This window comes from Nannospalax galili, unplaced genomic scaffold, assembly GCF_000622305.1.
Source record: "Nannospalax galili isolate Female #2095 unplaced genomic scaffold, S.galili_v1.0 scaffold127, whole genome shotgun sequence".
Classification (NCBI taxonomy): Eukaryota; Metazoa; Chordata; class Mammalia; order Rodentia; family Spalacidae; genus Nannospalax; species Nannospalax galili.
Genome location: NW_008360326.1, coordinates 10,185,921 through 10,207,358, shown reverse-complemented (window position 1 = coordinate 10,207,358; position 21,438 = coordinate 10,185,921). Strand labels below are relative to the sequence as shown.

Genomic DNA, 21,438 nt, shown 5'->3' with positions numbered 1-21,438 from the left:
CCCTCCTTCCTTTCTTTCTATACCATCATTGTGTTTTCATGGTTGTGATGGAGAACTAGGATGTAATTTATTTTCTTTATTTTTCTTTTCTTCCTTTTTTGTTTTGCTTGTGAAGGAAGAATTTGTTTGCTTCAAAGAGTGCTACTGCTTCCTTTGATACGTTTTTCTTTCTTAATGGGTTTACAACTCTTGGAAGGAATTAAAAATTTTTAAAGTGTTGTTTTCTTATAACAGAAGTAATTGATATATGTGATGGATCATGTTTTGCCCCTCTGATGGGTAAATGTAATTTATCAGCTGAGATGGCTTTCAGGCTGGTAAATATCTTTACACCGAACATTCATGGGCTGAAGCCACTGAACGTGTTTGCCTTGAAGAATGACTTGGCTGACCAAGCCCCGGGTTTCTTTTGCTCTAGATACATTTCATCTTGCTCTTCAGTCGACAAGGGAAACTGCGGCTGCAGAAATGGTACACCACGCTCCCTGACAAAGAGAGGAGAAAGATCACCCGGGAAATCATCCAGATCGTCCTTTCTCGTGGTCACAGGACAAGCAGCTTTATTGACTGGAAAGAGCTGAAACTTGTTTATAAAAGGTGTAACTTCATGGAACCTGAACTTCCCACCGCTCCTTTGTTTTCATCTGGTCCTCAATATTTTACATTTCAATACCAATGCCTACATTTTCTGAAATCTTTGACGAGCAGTGTCCAACTGTTTCTACCATGAGCGAACTAGTAAAGAACTCCCTTAGATTAAAACAACTTTTCTGTGTTAGGATGGCTTCTAAATACGTCAGTGTATGTGGATTATGCATGCACATGCTCAAGAATATTCCATGAGCACCTGTTATATTCACAGCATCATTCTGATGTGGATTCCGTAGCAAACAAGACAGATTATGTTTTTGTCTTAAGGGAGTTTTACTTATTTTACTTACTTACTTTACTTATTTATTAAGTAAACAATATATGTCCACCTAGTAACAAATGCTGTGGAAAAATTCAGGTGAAAATGATAGAGAAATAGCGATCATGTTCAACAGATAGCTCTTATTATATGTGTTCATATTTGCAGATGGGTAAACTGAGGCACAGAGTTTAAATGTTTAGTTTCTAGTTACAATAATTAAGTGATAATCAGTAGAGCCAGGACTCAATCCAGATCTTCCTTTAAAGCCTATATATGGATTGAGGAGATGGCTCAGCAATTAAGGGCACTTACTGCTCTTCCAGAGGACCTGGGTTCAGTTTCCAGCACCCACATGGCAGATAACACCCATCTTTAACTCCAGTTCCAGGGAATCTAATGCCTTCTTCTGGTCTTTGCAGGCATTGCATGTACATGGTATGCTTACGCGTATGTAGGCAAAAGACTCATACACATAAAAATAAACAAAAATCCTTTTTAAAAACCTATGTATTCTCTTTATTTACCTTTTTGAAGTGATAAGACCATACTAGAAAGAAATCTTAGTTTATAAATGAGAAATCCAAGGCACAAGAGTTTAAGGAAGATTTTCAATAGGACCCAGTAAATGGATGCCTAAATTAGAACCTAAACATAACCACCCTGGCCTGGTGGTTCACATCGAACTAGAGTTTCTAGAAGGAAAATTATGCTAGTAATGCCTTTGCAGAGGGTGTTTTTAAAGCCTGATGGGAAAAGAGAGATAGTTTATGTATGCTTGACATTTAGTGGCGTCTACTACTGGCATGTGCCCAGGCAAAACTCTTTTTGTCAAGTCTGCATTTAGAACTTGATAAGGGAGGGTGGGCAACTTGTAATGAAACGTCATATAAAACCAGATGTTGGGAGCGTAGACCCCTGAGTGCATTGCTGAAGGTTCAGATTTCGGAAGACATGACTTATACAAGGCAGAGAGAAGCTTGAACAAACACCATAGATTACCATGAACCAAAGAATTCTGTCCGTTTGATCATAGCTCTGCAAGGTAAAATTCTGTTGAGAGTTTTTCATGTAATTAATGGGAGTGGTCTAATCACTGCAGTATTTTTTATATATTCTGTTTTATATTGGGGAATATTCTGGAAGCTGTGGGCAATGTTTTACTCTTTGATGGGGAGACTCTTCTGGGGAGAGTGGGAAACTGCCGATTTACTGGGGAAAAACATCTTTAGGTTGTTTAATATCTCATCCAATTTTGCTTCTTTTTTTTTCTTTTCAAGGTATGCTAGTTTATATTTTTGCTGTGCAATAGAAAATCAAGACAATGAGCTCTTGACACTAGAAATAGTACATCGTTATGTGGAGTTGCTGGACAAATACTTTGGAAATGTAAGTGTCATTTTGGCCCTTTAGAGTCAGTCTCCATCTTGGCTCTTGCCTCAGCTCTTCTTTTGGGTTCTTTTCTCTCAGTGCTAAAATATGAATTGCATTGTACCAGGGACCGTGCTGGCCCATCTTGGATCAGAACCCATGGGATTCCTCCCCACCTATATTTCTTAGTAAAGGAAAGACTCAAAAGAGGTATGCACATCTCTCCTTCAGATCACAAATATGCTGAAGACCTTGTTTCAGGGAATCAGAATTTACCTGTCAATGATTCTTTGATATTAGTTCCTTACTCCCCTTTGGCTTTGCCATTTCTTTTCTGTTTTGATCTCTAACTTTGTTTAACGCTACAAGGACTTGTTAATATTATTAACACACAAGAAAATAAAAAAAAAAATCCCAAATCCTTTTATTTCATCTTGCTATTCCACAGTCTTTTTTTAAAAAAAAATTACGTCCAAGTAACAGATGAGAAGTATTCGGGATCCATTCACTCTGCACCATCTTGCAGCACAGGTACCATACTGTTGCCCCACAGACACTACCCCATTGACATTTCTTAAGCCTTAACTTGCTTTGCCCTCTCTGCAGCACTGGATCCTTGCTCATCCTTTGAATTCGCTTTTCTTTTGCCATGACATAGCTCTCTGGGGGGGTCTTGTGTATCTTGAGGACCCTCCTTGTTTTTTCTTCTCAAGTTCCTTCCTCCTCCGTCTACATGCTCTGCCTGTCTTCCCCCACCTGCCTGGTATGCCTGCTGATCCTCCCTCCTGAAATCCACTGCCAGGTGACTCTCTTGGTGATGGCCTTCACTAAGCTTCTCATGACCTGGAACCATGCTCAGCTTTTGAAAACCTGCTCTGTCTGATGATTGGAGTTTATTGTGTTCCAGGATCCTTCAATGTAAAGTGACAGGCATCTCTGCCTTTGTCTGTTACTAGAACTTTCTGTCTATTCAAATTGAATTTAAAACTCATCCACCTTCATTTCACTCTTACTGGTGTAGATGTACTGAGGATTTCACTTTTAAGCTTCCTGTTTGGCCTTTTCCTGAACTCTCTTTGCATCTCTGCTTGGTCTGTTAGTGACAATCTTTATCATAAAGCACAATCTAGGTGGGGATATTGCTTCTTGATCACTTTACATCATCTACCATGAGAAAAACCCACATTCCCTAGGTCACAATTTAAGTCTTCACAGCAGTGGTCTCAGAGCACTCCTCCACCCCCTCTGTTCCCTTCGCTCACCTGTGATAGTCAGCATTTTAGGTGATGAAATAGCTCAGAACTTCCCACCTGGCACAGAAACTGCCTGACCACCAACCTGCCAGTCCCCTGCTAGAAACTTTTTTGGTTTCTTTTCTCCCTAACATTTATAAATACCGCTGAGCCAGATTTTAGCAAATGCAGCAGAGACACCAAGCAAATGTATGGTTTCAAGAAAGAGCATTGGCTCTGGGAAAAGGTTCCCCTGGCCATGATCTCGGCCTCCTTCCTCATTCACAGGGGTCTTTCATCAAGGGGTGCTGGGAGAATTTGCTTCTAGAAGAGTTTTCCACACTTTTTTTTCCCTCTGTAATGGAATGGGCAGAGTTTTCAGCATTGGTTGGGTTTTACCAGAAATTTTGCAACAGACTTCGCAATAATAAGTGCTGGAAGGGGTTCTAAAGGAATTCCCACCCCTGGCTTTCTCTTGTTTGTTTGTTTTTTTCCTTGTAAATGATTTTATAAGAGCTAACGTGTTGCTTCAGGGATTTCAGCTATTGTCAATATTTAGAAATAATAAGAGCTGCACCGTCTTTATCCTTCTTCATCAAGTTTATTTTCAATTTTTTGAAAAGCAAATCCATTGAGAATATAGTAATGGGCTTGAAAATGCAAGATTATTTAACTTCATCCTTTCTTTTATTCAAGGGAATGCTGGCATTTTGGTGCCTTCTTTTGAATTGAACTGCAGACGTGGCCTTTTGCAAGGGCCTGGAGGAGTTTCTTGAAGTCTGCGCTTTCCGTTAATCTGCTTTCCCTTCCTTATTTCTGAACGCTGGTTTGACCTGTTCTGTTTCCCTAGATTAAACCAACTGTGATCATGTGACCTGAAGGTGAATTTTGAGCTCTCTGTGCTGAAATTCAACCAGATATCTCAGAGCACATCACTTTTTAAGAGAATTTGAATGACCTCCCCCAGTGCTACGCCTCGGGAACTCATGAGGAGAGTTGGAATGACTTACTGTTTCTTGAACATTAACTTTCCAACCTATTCTGGTTTACCTTTAGAAGCTCTTTGTCAGGAACCAAAATTTAATTCACTAAAAAGTTCAATGAATCTTTCATTAAGCTAAGAGCAGCTAAGAACACTTCAAGGCTGTGTGCCCAATAGGTGTTCAGTTCTTATTAACTAACGGTGATGAGCAAAGGCCTCCAGGGCTGATTTTCATAGACACTGTCTCACAAATAAGGTATTTCTCTTTGGATTTATTTTCCTCTCATGCTAATGCCAAAGATTTCTTTGAATACTGCCCTCATACTGTACAAGGGAAGACTTTGTATCGAACCTCTCTTATAACTTTTGAAATTACAGTATTCTGAAGACAGATAAATAAAAAATTTCTGGTTACTAATTTAAGTAATATTTTTTAGCACTTTTCAATTCCAAGGAGATTTATAAGGATTAACTAGTTGGTCTTTCTATCTTCAGTAAACGTTAACCCCAATTTACAGAGGCTAAGAAGAAATGTCTCAGAGCTTCCTAGTTGTTGAGGGTCTGTTTGAAGAGTTAGATACCTGATGTATTATCATTCTAAATCGCAGGATGCATTTTTATTGATGTATTCAGTGTGTGGATGCTGCTGCCCTAAAGCACTTTTGAATTTGACCCAGAGAGATTTTCTTTCGTAAAAGGAAGAGCATCAAGTGTCTTCACAGATGCTGGTGTTGCTCACACACTAGCCAGACCCAAGATTTCAGACCTGTCACCCAGTTTACTGATGAAGAAAATGACACCCAAAAAGCTAATAGACTTTGCTAACCTCATGGGCTATCGTGAGGGTCAAAGGCAGTACAGAGCAAAACTTTATAAAACTGTTAATTGCTAGTTATGTATTTTATTGCTATCATTTTTTGTATAGCTTTATAGTATTTCTTATTATCTGAACAACATTTCCTTCATGTAACCTGAAACTTCTTGTATTTACTTTGGAACAGAATTCAGGAAGGACAGATGCTCTCAGATTCCACATTAATGAAATGTCAAGAAAAAGTCTCAGATTAGTATTTATTCTGCTGAAAGAGAAGAGCTTTAAGCCAATAGTAAAACCAAAGATTAGGAAGGAATGATAAATGGTCACTTTCTGGCTTTTGTAAGTTGTATATCAAAACCTACATACATAGGGTGCATGTGGGGGGAAGCAAAGCGGTCCTGTCCTTTTGTTTATTAGCATGGATTGTGGAAGAGCAGACCACATAAAGTTACATAACTAGATGAGTCTCCGAGCAGCAAAGGCATAGTTCTGACATACCGGGACAGAACTTTAAGGTAGAATTTAGAAGTATTTGAGTATTTTAAAAAATATTTTATATGTTGTTTTTATTTTGTGTATATATCGTTTGCATGTAGGTAGGTGCACCTGTGTCGTGTAGTGCCCATAGAGATCAAAAGAGGGCATTGGATCCCCTGGAACTGGCGTTACAGACAGTTGTTAGCCAACATATGGGTGCTGGGAATTGAACCCAGTTCCTCTGCAAGAGCAGTCAGTGATCTTAACCACTGAACCATCTCTCCAGCCCTGTATTGGAATATGAAGAACCTTGAATGTTGCATAACTTCTTCAGAGTTGGCGCCTCTTCTTATTCTCAGATACCACTGAACCATCTCTCCAGCCCTGTATTGGAATATGAAGAACCTTGAATGATGCCTCTTATTCTCAGAAGAAATTTGGCTGTAGTGTGGCACTTTGGAGTTGTACATGAAATAGTTGCTCATTTGCATCACGCTCTGTAATTGTGGATATCTGTCTGCATGTAACCTCACCTTGTTCTAATCCCTTGAAGCTAAGTAGGGTGAATTTATTGCCCCATGGCTATTGAAAGAGCCCTCAGGACTGGGAACAGGTGGCTGGGGTGTCAGAAGGTCCTAGAGAAAGTGTAGGAGTGTTGTCAGTTCTACTCTTGCTGGTTTATCCCCCTCACCTTGTTCTAATCCCTTGAAGCTAAGTAGGGTGAATTTATTGCCCCACGGCTATTGAAAGAGCCCTCAGGACTGGGAACAGGTGGCTGTGCTCTGAGTGGGGTGTCAGAAGGTCCTAGAGAAAGTGTAGGAGTGTCTGTCGGTTCTACTCTTGCTGGTTTATCCTAGCGAGGCTCCTCTCTGCAGTGGATTCCTGGTCTACACCTACCTTGAATGCTGAGCTTTCTCTGTTGTTGCTACTACAGCTCCTGACTTCTGCCTCTCCTGCCTCTGGTAATTGATCTCTTCTAGTACTTTCTTTTCTGTGCATGGATGTCTAATCTATTGTGATTTCTTTTTCCTGATGTTAAAATTATGAATTATGTAATTACATAAAATTATAAAAGAATTCATATTTTCATATCCTTCTAGATGTAACTTTTTAAATAAATGGATTGCATTATGCAGAGTTTATGTAACTTCATTGTCTTTAATTACAAGCCTGTGTGGAAAATTTTTCTACATCTGGCCATGTAAAACAACCTCATTCTTTCTAAATTATACCCAGAATTCCTGGGCCACTGTGGAGGTATACAGATATTATTAGAACAATTCCCTATGGTGGACTTTGGGTTGCTCCCAATGATTATTAAAAATGATGCCCTCAGGATCTTTGTTGTTCTTATACATTATTGGGCAGTGATTCTAATATAGCATGGGAATAAATCCCTTATAGAGCTGTTGGGCTTAATAAATTAAATTTTTTAATTATTATTACTGTGTATGTGTATATGGTGTGTGTGTGTGTGTGTGTGTGCCAGTGCATTGTGCATGTGGAGGCCAGAAAAATAACTTTGTGGAGCTGGTTCTCTCCTTTCACTCTACATGGGTCCTGGGGAGTGAACTCAGGTCCTCAGACTTGTGCAAGTACCCTTACCTACAGAGCCATCTCACTCGGCCTGTGCCCAATAATTTATACGTTTAGTAGTGACAGATATTAATTTGACTCACCAAAATGGCCTATAAGGTTTATAAATTCCATCAACAGTGAGTGTGGATATACATCACCAACAATGATTATTTTCATGTGAATATAAATTCAGTTTCTCTGATTATTTGAGGCTATGCATCTTATTAGACTTGTGTTGGCCTTTTTTTTTCTCTTTCTTGATGAATTATTTCTTGATAGCTTTATTTATTTTGATATTGTGTTTATCTTAGGTAGTGATTTTTTAAAAAAATATTTATTATTTTATTTTATGTGTAGGAGTGTATTGCCTGCATGTACGTAAGTACGCCTGTGTCATGCAATGCCTGAGGAGGTCAGAGGGGGATGTTGGATTCCTTGGAACTGGAGTTATGGATGATTTAGTGAGTCACCATGTGGGTTCTGGGACTCGAACCCAGGTCCTCTGCAAGAGCAACCAGTGCTCTTAACTGCTGAGCCATCTCTTCAGCCCCTTAGGTAGGGATTTGTAAGAATTCCTTCCACATTGTGAATCCCATTTCTGTCCTCTCTCCCCATCATTATGTGTATTTGAACATGTTTTCCCCAGTCTGTTGTATAAGTTTAGCTTTGTTTATAGTGGTATATGACCCATACTGTACTCTGACCTCTTCAAATTTTTACTTGAAAAGCTTTGATCTATTTACTGTCATTCACATTTATAGAATTGAAAGTTAAAGGAAGCGTTCCTAAGCTGAGGACGTGCCCTTCTATCAATCATGCCATTTTTCTCTTTGATAGTGCTATATCTCAGTGAACAAATCTTATTTTAAAATTGATAATATATATGTCTGAATGTATATACACACATATATACATATATAACTATACAGATACACACATATAGAGACAGAGGAATAAACAAGAGAGAGACTTTTGAGGGAACGGACAAATGTAGAAACCTATTTTCCATCCATCCATCCATCCATCCATCCATCCATCCATCCATCCATCCAGGCATCCATCCATCCATGCATCCATTCACCCACTCATCCATCCATCCATCCATCCATCCATCCATCCATCCATCCATCCATCCATCCATCCATCCATCCATCCATCCATCCATCCATCCATCCATCCATCCATCCATCCATCCATCCATCCATCCATCCATCCATCCATCCATCCATCCATCCATCCATCCATCCATCCATCCATCCATCCATCCATCCATCCATCCATCCATCCATCCATCCATCCATCCATCCATCCATCCATCCATCCATCCATCCATCCATCCATCCATCCATCCATCCATCCATCCATCCATCCATCCAGGCATCCATCCATGCATCCATTCACCCACTCATCCATTCATCCAACCATCCATCCATCTACTTATTGTTGATTCAGTGCAACTTTATAGTGAACTAAGAGACTAACCTTTGCTGAAAAGTTGGCTGAGTTTTTCATAGATGGCCATTTATTATAGTGGTATTTTAATTGTTTGTTCAGATGATTCTAGATTCAATTGAATCTGTTAGCATAAACCATGTTCTATGTGGGGGGGGGTCTGCACATTTATTGATGAGGCAATGCATTGAATTATTGACACCCATTGTATGTAAAGTTATAGCAATCAGAATAATAGAATTATTTATCTGGGAAGACATTAATCCCAGAATAACAGAGACAAAGCCTATAATGGCTGACTCATTCACATACTTCGCCATCATCACATCCCATTATTAATGCATTTGACTATGTTCTAGATAGCAGGGTGACATAAAGGTGACCAAGACAAGGTCTTTGTTCTGAGCTCCGATATGGGGATGATTTGTGATTATATATTCATTCCAGTGGACAGAAGACATGAGAATCTACAGGATGTAATGTGAAGTCTAAATGGGAAAAGAGGATCTGGGAATCATTGTGTGCCTGACCTTTTGAATTTATCTTGAATGAGCTTACTTTTGCCAGTATAATAAAAGAAAGAGCATTTAGGAGAATATTCCAGGACTTGCTGGCATGTGCATAAAAACACATGGTGAGCTGGTGTTTTGTGTGGCTGTAGTACGTGATGAAGGCTGGCACAGGAAAGCAGTGTTAGGGATGGGGTAGTGAGATCCTCTATGCCATGCTGAGGAATTAACTTTGTCTTGAATACCAAACCCCACACAAGGTAGGAATGAGATCAACATTTTAGAAAAGTGTGATTGATTGGCTTGAATGGTCAAAGATCATTGTTATAGCCCCAGTGAGAGGTGTTGGTTGCCAGGGCAGCTGTGAAATGGAGGGGTGGGAGGTTAGGGTTCTATTTAGACGGTGGAATCAATACGAATTAGTGACCACAGCAAGAGGGAAGACCAAGGGAAGGAGAGAAATGAAAGGAGGGGAAAATAAGTTGAACTCCAGCAGGAACTAGAGGGAACAGTAAGAATGAGATTACTAAACAAAATAGGGACTAAAAAAAAGATAGGCTTGGGATCAGTTTGGAACACGGTGATACGGGAATGAAGAATGCCCAAGTGAAGATATGTAGTCAGCAAGCGAAACCACTGGGCAGATGGGAATCAGAGGTGGTTTGTTGAGCTTCCTGCAGGATAGAGCAGCTGTGATATGGAGGGACGAGTGGTTAGGGTTCTATCTAGATGGTAGAATCAATAGGAATTGACAACCAAATCAAGAGGGCAAAACCAAGGGATAAAGAGGAGCAGGAGAAGGGGGCTCTCTCTCCGAGAGTCAGTGAAGTTTCCTAGAAGACAGTGTGTGTTGCAAAGAGAGGAGGTTGTACGGAAGAACACCAACACTTAGGGAGAAGATGAATGGCCAGAATGAAAGCAAGATGTGGTGGAGATGTGGGCTGTTCTACAGATTGAAATGTCCTAAACACTCTATTAACTACTTCTTTTAAAATTTTGTGTGGGGAGAAGAGGTGTGCATGTGTGTCAGAGCATGCTTATGGAGATCAGAGGACAACTTGGAGTTGATTCTCTTCTTCTACCATGTAGGGCCTGGTGATTGGACTTAAGTCATCAGGCTTGGCAAAGCAAGTGCTTTTATCCACTGAGCCACTTTGCTGACCCCATACATCCTTCTTAATCAAATACAGGTAGTGGGGAGGAGTAGAAAAGTCATCCAGTGGGTCTGTGAAGGAATCATCAGAGTCAGAGGAAGACCGCAGACACTAGATGGCATTGTTAAGGTCATCAGAACAAGAAAGAGAGGAAATGTCCAAGAACTAGATTGATGAAGAGACTCAAATGCTACCGAGGGTGGGCTTGAGGGAGGACTGAGGTCTTTCATGTAGCTGATTTAAAAAGAGCAGCTCTAATTGGGCAGACATACAAAAGGAAAGTCAGGTGTCAGTGAGTTGTGGAGTTGGAGGACGTCAGTAAGGATAGTACTGAATTACTCTCTGGTTGAAGTGTCTGGGTTACGGTGGTAACTTGCTACCTGCTTCATTTACATACTGAAATCCATCAGACTCTGTGTTGGTCTGTGACAGTGGTTGTTAATGTGACGTTCCTCTGAGCAGAAACTTCAGTGCTGTGTGGGACTCTGCTAGAGGTGCAGGTTCTTGGTTCCAACCCAGAAACCCTGGGGTAGGACCTGCAGGGATAGCTTTTAGGAACCTTTTAGGTGAGTTTGATGTACTCAGAGTTTGTGACTCACTGACCTGACAGCCAGGATCTTCAAACCTGAGAGCTGAATGCTGGAGAATCAAAGCTCCGACCTTGTCCCTGAAAAGCAGGCAGGGCCCAGCTTTTGCTTGTGTGTGTGAATAGGAGCCTTGCTCCTCTGCTTAGCCTCTAATTTCCTGTTGCAAAATAAAACGGTATTATCTAAAGATGCACTCTGCTTTAACAGGATTTGATTTTACCTTCACTAACGGCTTGGAATTCCCTACTCCCATTTTTCTGTCCTGAGCATACCATGTGGCGTTTTTATTTTGGGCATATCACTTGAGTGGCAATGTTGGAAAAGCTGGACACAGTGGCGAATGCTTCACCAATTCTACTGCAACTTTATCGAAACATTTATTTTGTCCTTCCCAGGTCTGTGAGCTGGATATTATCTTTAATTTTGAAAAGGCCTATTTTATCCTTGATGAGTTTATAATAGGCGGAGAAATTCAAGAAACATCCAAGAAAACTGCTGTCAAGGCCATTGAAGACTCTGATATGTTACAAGAGGTCAGTGTGGTTTACTATGCTGGGGAAAGATGATTATGATGATGATGATGGTGAAGATAATGATGATGATTCCATTAATAATTATATTAGTCAACACCCTGAGCATGATACCCACTTTGTGCTGAGTATAGTTTTGAAGCAATTTACATGGATTAGCTTACCTAATTCTTTTAGGAATTCTAAGTAGGATTAGCCCATTTTTATAGTAAGTAAATGGAGACATCAAGAGGTGAAATAGACCTGTTCACATTCACAGTTAGTAAATAAGAAACAATTTGAACCCAAGCAGCTGGGTCCCTGAGTCTTTACTTATCCAGTTTGACTGAGATTTTGGGTCTGAGAATACCTTGTTCTCAAAAGGGTATCAAATACTTGGTGCTATTCTTTGCAAAGATAATTTGATGAGATGCATAAAAAGACTTTTCATTAAAATATTTGCATAGGCCTGGGAAGGAAGAATAGCAGTGTGCAGTGATTTCATTTGCTAGGAATATTAGACCTGTGCTGTTGAAGATGGCATTTGTCATTTTAATTAAAATTTCTTACCTCTCTTGGGAAAGCTGTAGGTGCGTGTGCTCATGTTTGCATAAATAAATTGGGAGCACTCGTGGCTTGCCTGCCTGGGTATAATTGGGCCCTGAAGCATGCATTTGGTGCTCCTCCTGACTCTGTGATTACTACATAAAATAGCCTGAAACTTTTATTTTAGTAGCAGCCCAGATTTGAATCATACCTAATAGGGGAATGTAACCTACATTAGCCCCTTCAAGGACACTGTGGAAAAGAGCACTTCTCTTTACTGGCCTTTGTTCTCCAAAGTGAGGTGGATCTGATGAGCCCTAGCTCATCTAGACCCACATGTATCTGTGGGTCTTCCTTTCCTCTCTTCTGCCTTCTTCCCTCCCTCCCTCCCTCCCTCCATCCCTCTTTCCTTCCCTCCTTCCCTCCCTCCCTCCCTCCCTCCTGTGTAACCCAAGATAGCCTTAAACTCATGATCCTCCTGCCTCTACCTCCCATGCGCTGGGATGACAAGGCATGTAGCACATCTGGCCTCAGTGGGTCTTTCCATCTTCCTGTTTTCATAACAGCAGGTCAAGAGCCAAGAGGAGTTCAAGAATTATAAAGCACCTTTTTAAAATTGGTGCTAAAGCCATTCTTCCTGCTATTGAAAATAAGAGGCTGATTAAGGTAATAAGACATTAGGCATGATTTCCCAGCAACTGTCTTGGCACTATGAGCTGATTACTTACTCCTGCCCATGGAGGGACTCCGTCCTCAGGTGAGTGGACATGAAGAAAGATATGGGTGGGTTCCTATCAGCAGCTCCATGTGCCTGTTAGGCCAATGCGTAGCGGTGTTCTCCCCATAAAGAAATGCATTAAAACTCTCAGTGTTGCTTGGCTCTTTTCAAATGCCACAGGAAGGGAATTTTACAAGGCACTGGCAGAATCAGTGGTTCGGAAATTCGGAAGAACAGCATTTCTTAAAATACCGTAGGATGGAGAGGTGGAGTGTGAGAAGTGGAGGCTATGCTCAACACTCCCTCCCTCTGGGTCCTTAAGCTGGAAGCTCCTTATAGGAAAGACAGACTTTTCATGGGGTCTTTGGCACTTCAGTAATTAAAGCTTCTTGAACTGAGGCCAAGACAAACCTGGGTTCTTTTGAAAATTCCCTCCTCCCTAGCAGTGTGAAACAGTTTTAAGAGCTTTCAGTGAATCTCTATTAGTGCTATTTAAATCTGGGAAGCAGGTGTTGGAAGAGTGAGCCATTTCACAGTAAAGTACTAATTGGTGGTTCATGTTCCTGGTGATTGATTGGACAATATGGCTGGCTCATCTCCCAGGCCCTGAATTAAGCCCTGTGCCCCAGTGAGTAGGCAATATCATGATTATCCTTAAGTTATACTTGGTGAATGAACAGAGCTTGCCAAATAGTGTTGTTAGTGTCCTTGTGGCCTCTGGTACTCATCTAGTGATGTCAACGAACATTTGGGAGAGCTTGTTGAAAAATTGGTTTTGCATGTCTAGTCTGCTTCAGAAAGTTTAGAATGAGTAGGAGAAAGTGCTAAAATCATATAAAGGAAAACTCTTGCTGTTTTATACCCTGTCATTTGAACCTAAGCACATTATTTGTAATCACTGTAGGTTAAGGAAGGCCTTTGCAACATTGCCTTTACTTTAAAACAACTGAAGAGAAGCTTGGGACTTTTCCCCTAGGTTTTTCCTAATAGAAGTTTCTTAGGACAGGGGAGGTAAATGAAAGTTCTTTTTGAATATTTAATAAGAAGACTCAGTTTCAAATCTCCAAGAGCTCAAAGCTTAACCTGTGTGTACTAGAGTTAGATGGTGATGACATAGAAACTGTCATTGACTGTGGGTGACTTACCCAACAACTTGCGAGATGACATAAAGTTAGATGAAAGAGACTGAAGGAAGAGTGACCATTAACTATTAACTGTGGAGGTTGTAATTCCTGGGATCATTGCTTGGGGAAAGCCATCAGTGGATGATCTTTGCAGACTGACAACATGTCAAGAAGGGAAGGTCAAACAGAGCTCAAGCAGAGGGCTTGTTTATACACACATGTAGATGCACGAGCAGCTGTTTGGAGTACCCCAACACTTTCAACCTTTAAAGCATAAACCAAAACCCTAATGCAGGAGAAAGATGTGGCACATACAGTATAGAATGCATAAGAAACACCATGGTGTTAGTCTCCAGAAGAGGTCCCAAGATACAGACTCCAGCCCTCCTCTTGGGAAGGCAAGGGAAGCAAATGTTTAAGCTTGTACCAATTTTAAGTCTGTTCTAAACCTTTTTAGTGGCAAGCTTAAGAAAACACAAACTCCTGTCAGTGTTTCATGTACCTTGAGTGACAGCATAGCTCAGCCGGGGCAGCTAGGGTGCTGTTCAGACCCCAAGTTGCCTAATGCTGTGATCAGAGCTGATAACCAAAGGCCAATGAACCTCAGAGCCTGTGAGGTATCCACTTCATGGCCCTTGACTGGTTTATGCTTCTTGTTTGCAAAAAGGGCCTCACAATGTGTTTATATAATCAATACATTTTAGTCAAATTTACACAAGTAAGATTTTTTTTAAACAGGAAAGATTATATAGCCATACAATGCATGTAAGATAATAGTGTTAAACAATTAGTGGAAATAACATACTCTTCTACATTTTATTTTGTCATTTTTAAAATAGCGAATAATGAACCGTCATTTCTTATTCTAAATAAACTTTAGACTTAATTTTGTATCTGGAACTTTTTAATCTTTTTTAAATAAGATAAACTCTACAGATTGAGTGGGCTGCTATCTAGCACGGATATCCCAATCAAGAAGATGCAGGGCAGAGGTCTTGGAGGATGTAGACTTCTCTTGGCCCAGTGCTCATTTAGGAGACTAATGAACTTGAAAGAAAGTTTGAATGACTGAGCATAGATAATTTCAGCAGTGATGCACTGAAATTCTAAAGAGAGCGGGGAATGTAGTTAGAAAACTTGATTTCTAACCCTGGTGTCCCCTAGGCAATCTGTTGGCCAGTGACCTGATCTCATTGCCATGTTGTCACTCTTCCCCAGGAGGTTAAAAGGAGGACTTATGCTGGGGTGCATATATAAGAGCAAATCAAGCTTTGGTTGCTAACCAAGCTGACTGGGACTTACAGTCAGTGAGTCAGTGTGTCACACTGGGACAGTGTATCACCTTGCTGTTCCTTTGAGCTCTCCTACTGATTTAACCTGGGGCCATGCATTTCACAAATATATATCTGTTTAGTGGGAAGGAACGCAAGGAAAAGTTCACCCAACTTGTACTATATAGGGTTTGCAACAACACTGTGGAACTATACTTGTAGTTAGGAGTCTGCTCAAACACTAAAAACAAAGAAAATGCTGGAAAAAATAACTTTGGAGCCTGTTAGCAAACTTGAAACTGGTAAGTAGGATGGAGAAAGAGGATATGGATGGAAAGCCCTTCCTAAGCGCATAGTAGAAATCTTCAGAACCATGCTGCATTTATCTTATCAGACTTGGCAGTAAGTATAACGAAGATGTTCTGCATAATACAGGAAACCAATGCACATGTTACACATGTGCATCTCAGACTTCTCTTGTACACATGTCTGCATGTGATCCTCATGGTCAATTAACAGACACATGTGCCTTAAACTAACAGTGATATCTTGACACTTGTTGCTTTAATATCTCTCTTATCAAGCATTCACTTCCTGATCAAGCTTAGCTTTTTCTCAGTTGAAAGTGATGTATTTCCAGCCATGTGGGTTATATATGCAAATGATATTCAAACTTTAAACCACTTCATTGGAATGCAAAAATTTCTGTCTGTATATGCTTTTGATTTTTTTTTCAATATTGCAAAAGATGACAATGAAAAGACATGTAGTCTGCTAAAGGATGTTTAAAAGAAAAATTATTCTGAGTCATTGTTCCCTTTCAGACAATGGAGGAATACATGAACAAGCCTACATTTTAACTGTCGTCTACTTGAAGATTCTGAGTGCTACGTGTTGTGAACCTACAAACTGGACTGCATCCAGGCTCCATATAGCCTCTGGCACCATGCCAAAAATAAAGGGATCCTTTTGTTAACTAGAAAATTAAACTTGTTGGTACAAAATATTTATACTACATGTTTGTATTATGCTGTATATGAGTACTTACTGTGGCTCTAGTTGTTCGACATAATTGCTGTGCACCTCAACGACTGAGTAATTGTTTGCAGTGTTTTAGCTTTTTGTGATAGTTGAAAGGCAATTTCAAAAAATTAGTTGCAATATATTTTTGTTGCCATTTGATCTTCTACTTGTAGGCTGAAAACTATTTTGTGATGATCCACAATTTTGAATGTAAAGTATATCTTTTATCATTAATGCCTTTCCTAAATGTTTAAAAATGTATATTAGTTCAAATTTATGTTAATAGTTCAGATTTCATACATGATGCTAGACATTTTTAATATTCTTAATACTATTATAATTTCAGACCAGATACAATGTATCTGACTTTACTACCTTGAATTTACTTTTTTTTCTGGGTAGGGATTATGGAAGCTAACCAAAGATGATATAGAACTTGATTTTGATGTCTTAGAAGGTGCTAGGCTGAGGTTTTAATTTTACTTTTAATTGAATATAAGGGACATTTCAATAAGGTTATATTTTCTACAAACTATATATTTATTAAAGTTTTAAGACATCTGGAGATACAATGTCTATGACATCTATTATTACAAAAATACTAAGAGATGAAAGCAATAGCATTTGGATTCTACTACCATTTTTAAAGTCTCATGCTCCAAGAGCTCTTTGTTGCTTGAGAGATTTTGTTTCAAACATTTTTAATGTAAGCTGGATATATCAGGCTTGCTTACTTAGGGCATTCATTTTGCACCCTATATGGGGACGACTTTAGGCCTCCTTTTCCCACAGAAAATATTTGCTGCTGACCATCATTATTATGACTATGTCACCCTCATGCTTCCAAAAGGACAGTTCTATATAACCAGGTACTAAACATGCTCAGATATTTAGAGGGAAGAAGAAAGTAGCTTATAATAGTTGTTCTTGGTACATGTGTCTGAAATTTTATGAGTGCATTTTCATTGTTGGTGTTGAGGACTGGAGTCACTCATACTGGAGTGGTTAGGACCCATGTGCTTTTTGTGAGACAAGTGTATGTTTGCTGTTAGATTCTGTGGGAGAGCTCACATAGTAAACCCTTAGAGAAGGTGATGGCAAAGATCCTGAGTGGTTCATCTCATCAGGCATAGCTGAGGGAAAATGGCAAGACACCAGGAGAACAGATAGGAAAAGTGACCAGTTCCTCAGTGTAAGCGTTTATTGAAAGGAAATACTGCAGATTGGCATATGAAGTAATCATTGGGCTAGTCATATCTGATGTATTTTCAAATTAATATAATTATGGCATCAGATTGAAGTTTGCCTTTTTTAATCAGCTTTGTTTAGCTCTTCTTCAGTTTTGTACTTTAATTTTTTGAAAAATCATGGCAAAACTGTTTTTTAAACAATTCTGTGAAAATGGACTTCATGTAAATACACCATGTTTTTTCTGATTCCTTCCCACTGTTTTTGGAAGACGTTGTCTCTTGAACCTCATTAAATGTAACTACATATATTCTGAATAATTATGTACTTGACACTGTCTAACTGGACAGGAATTCTCAGACCTTCTGTCAATGCCTACACAGAAAATGATATTTATATGTCATAATGGGATAAATTCAAGGGATTCAAGGAACAGCTTATATGAGCTTTAGTGAAAATAATCATTATATTTTCTTTATATGATATAATTATAACAGAAGCATCAAGTGTAATGAAAGTTAATACTCAATTTGTATAAAACTTCCAAATAAAATGTAAAAAAGTTAATGATGAACTTGAATGTGCCTTCATGAATGTGTATATACTTTTAAATCACGTTTTTATCTTACAATTGCTACCCTTGGCTCCTGGTGGGCTGCCTTTGTTTTCTTCATGGCGTCCTCATTTTCTTGGTTCTTACCAAGAAGGAGGAACTTCACAAAGTAGCAGACTGCTCTTGGGAGAACAGTGTCTCTTACTTTCCTGTCTACTTTATGCTGCAAAACCTAATAATTAATTAAGATTCATATTATAACACCTATGAAATATCATTGGTGAACTGCACATAATTTTACTTTTCTAAGTTTCATCAAACTACATTAATAAGTGCTAATGTGTTTTTCCACATGGTCCCTGTATTTTTGGATGCAGTACTTTCAGATGCACTGCAGCAGAGTAAAGCCAGCCAACGACAATTTTCCAGCAATGTATAAAGGGAAGGAAGGCCATTACTGTTTTCCAGTTTTTATTTTGATTTGTAACAGACTCCTGTTAAAACTGTCCCTAGACAATGTGCTTTGATATTAAGAAGCAATAATCTGTTTTGTCACAAAAAGCTAAAACCAGAAAGGTATAGAACATCTAAGGCTTTATTAAAGTCACTTCTTTCTCCCTTTCTCCCAACTCCTCTCCTCTCCTCCATCCTCTCCTCCCCAGTCTTCTTCTCTCCTTCTTTCCTCCTCTTCCTCTCCCTCCCTTCTTCCCTTTCCTTCCTCTCTTGTTTCTCACAGTATCTTGCTGTGTAGCTCAGGCTGGCCTCCAACTTGTGATCCTCCTGTCTCTGCCTCCCAACTGCTGAGAATATAGGCATTTGACAATACACTTGGCTTCAACTCACGTTTTTATGTAGCATTTGGTATGGAATTCAGGCTTGCAGGTGAACTTCTGATAAGTTCTCCGTGAATGAATTTACATACTCGCTGAATCCAGGGTCTTCTGGAATATGGGTTTTCAGCACATAACTTGTGCAATTTCTAGTTCAAAGCATTTATTGTTTTGCTTTCTAGTTTGTTTTGCAACTTTACCGAATAGTGTTCTAATGTTTCTGAGAGCATGTCTCTCGACTAAGAAAAGTCAGTAATTTGAGATACATTTATGACATAATCACTTTCTAAATTAGAATTATGTCGATGTCTTTGTTACATCATCTTTCTACTAAAAGCACTTTTCAAAATTGGACCCTTTCTTCTGGAAGATATTGAGAACTCCCATGCAGAGCATGTCATTCTACAATTGTGGGAAATGAAGTGCATGGGATTTCTTTGATTGTTGGCCTGACCTCATAATTAACTATACAAATGGAACTTGGTATTGTTAGAACCTATAAGAAGGCTTTCTGTTTTAATTTTTAAAAGAAATCTATTGATGCGTCTTCATTGTGCACGGTGACAGACTTCATGAAGACAATTTCTTATCCTTGCATGTGTTTAAAATGTGAATTTTGTGTGTAGAATGGATGTTTAGTAGAAAGATGCTGATATAATTTGTTTAGCATCCTTCCTTACTTGCTAGAATGCTGAAGTAAAGCATTTTCATTAGTGAGAAGGAGGAAGTTCAATAGTGACTTAAACTTTTTACAAACCTTTTATTTTGGGGAGAGGTCTATTGAATTTGTGAAGCCTCTAGTTTTAATAAAATTTTCATTATTGTGGGAAATTATCTGAAAAATTTAAGATTATATGAATAGAAAGAATAAAGAATTAAGGGAGTTGCATACAATCCCTTCAAAAATTCTTTCAAAAATTTTAGATAATTTGCATTCATTAGGATATAATCAAACAAACTGAAAATGAAAATGCAATAATTTTTTCAATTAGTGCAATTTAAATTGGGTGCTATGAAACATTAATTTTGGTTAAATTAAATGAATGTCCATTAAAGCCCTAAACTATAAATCTTATGTATGATTAAATATATTTTGGAGAATTTATTTTCTGTAATGAATTAGTTTGATGAAATTACATATTTCCATTATTAGAAATAAGCATTTTTGAGAAACAAAGCTTAATGGAATTTTATCGAGTTAGTTTTGAGTAATGGCAGCAGTAAAAGCTAAGACCAAAATGATAAAGAAACCAAGGTGTGTTAATGAGAAAAATGACTCACATCAGCTATAGGCTCTACATGGAGCATCTAATCACCCTTGATAATTGTCATAACCACAGAGAAAACAATTTTACATTGTTAGTTGAAACCTTACTAAAAATATAAGAACTCAGGGCAAATTAAGTTTGAAGAAAATTTAAATCTTTTAATGTACACCAAGAACCTCAAGCATAATAAAACATAAATTAAAAATCAGACCAGCTGCTGATATTAAGAAGTGCTTCTTGAGAGATATTTTAAAAATGTGTGTTTGTTTACTTATTTATTTTTAGCATGCTGAGCCCAGTTAGTGCTGCCCATGTGCATGGATGTGGAGTCATCTGCTGGGTCATGGGAACCTACCAGTGGCTACAATCCTAGAGAAAGTGATCCCCCACCTTCTCTGCAGCTATCAATTGCCAATAGCTCTTCACTTAGGGGTGGAACCTTAGGAGCCCCTGAATTCCATGCTGGCATTTTTAACTGGCTTGATTTTGTGTAAGTCTTGTGCGGGTAACCACAGCTGCTGTGAGTTCATGTGTACAACAGCCATATCATGTCCAGAAAACATTTCCCCATCCTCCAGCTCTTACATTCTTCTGGCTTCCACTTCTGAGATGTTTCCTGAGCCTGAGGGGGTGGTTGAAATAGATGTGAGACACTTTTAATCCAGCCCTGTCTGCTATCTGTTACTGCATTCTGTACTGAAAATGTTATGAGCCAAAATATGTACGTGCTGAATTAGGAATTTTTCTGAGGCAGCCATTCAAATATTATAAAATATAATTTCAGTGTTTATGATCTCTCAAATCAATAGGGAATAATGGCTTACATTTTATATGTATATATACTCATATGATTTTCAGTAAGCACTCTCTGACAGAAAACTATAGGCCACTGCACATAGGCTGGGGTATTTCCAATGGTTAGACTGTGTATCCTAGATGTGCTCAGCTTGAACATCACAATAAACTACAGCCTGGGAACCTCCAAGCTAGTGTTGACTGTCAGGGACAAGACTCGCGTACGGGACTAGAGAGATGGCTCAGTGGTTAAGAGCACTGGCTGCTTATGCAGAGGACTCAGGTTCGATTCCCAGCACACACATAGCAGCTAACAACTGCCTGTAACTCCAGTTCCCAGGGATCAAATGACCTCTTCTAACCACGGGCATTGCATGACATGGGTGTACCTACCTACATGCAGGCAATACACTCATACACATAAAATAAAAATAATAAATAAAATATTTTTTAAAAGGTGGGGGGGCAGGCTGGAGAGATGGGGCCCTCTTCTGACCTCTGAGGGCACTGCACAACATGAGTACACTTACATATATGTGCAGAT

At 39.1% G+C, this 21,438-nt stretch overlaps 1 protein-coding gene across 2 annotated transcripts in view; it reads left to right on the top strand.

Annotated features, from left to right (window-relative positions):
- The window catches only part of Ap1s3 (adaptor related protein complex 1 subunit sigma 3), a 64,317-nt gene extending 46,295 nt beyond the window's left edge, over window positions 1-18,022 (top strand). The window contains exons 2-6 of one of the 2 annotated variants that reach the window (XR_003848255.1): window positions 419-597; window positions 2,191-2,299; window positions 11,465-11,602; window positions 12,691-12,881; window positions 16,062-18,022. Coding sequence is in view for 1 of the 2 variants with exons in the window: in XM_008825820.3 (XP_008824042.1) it covers window positions 419-597; window positions 2,191-2,299; window positions 11,465-11,602; window positions 16,062-16,097 (462 nt within the window). In the remaining variant the exon portion in view is untranslated. The remainder of the gene's footprint in view (window positions 1-418; window positions 598-2,190; window positions 2,300-11,464; window positions 11,603-12,690; window positions 12,882-16,061) is intronic. The other variant, XM_008825820.3, reaches the window with a different exon arrangement.
- Window positions 18,023-21,438: the final 3,416 nt, after the last annotated feature.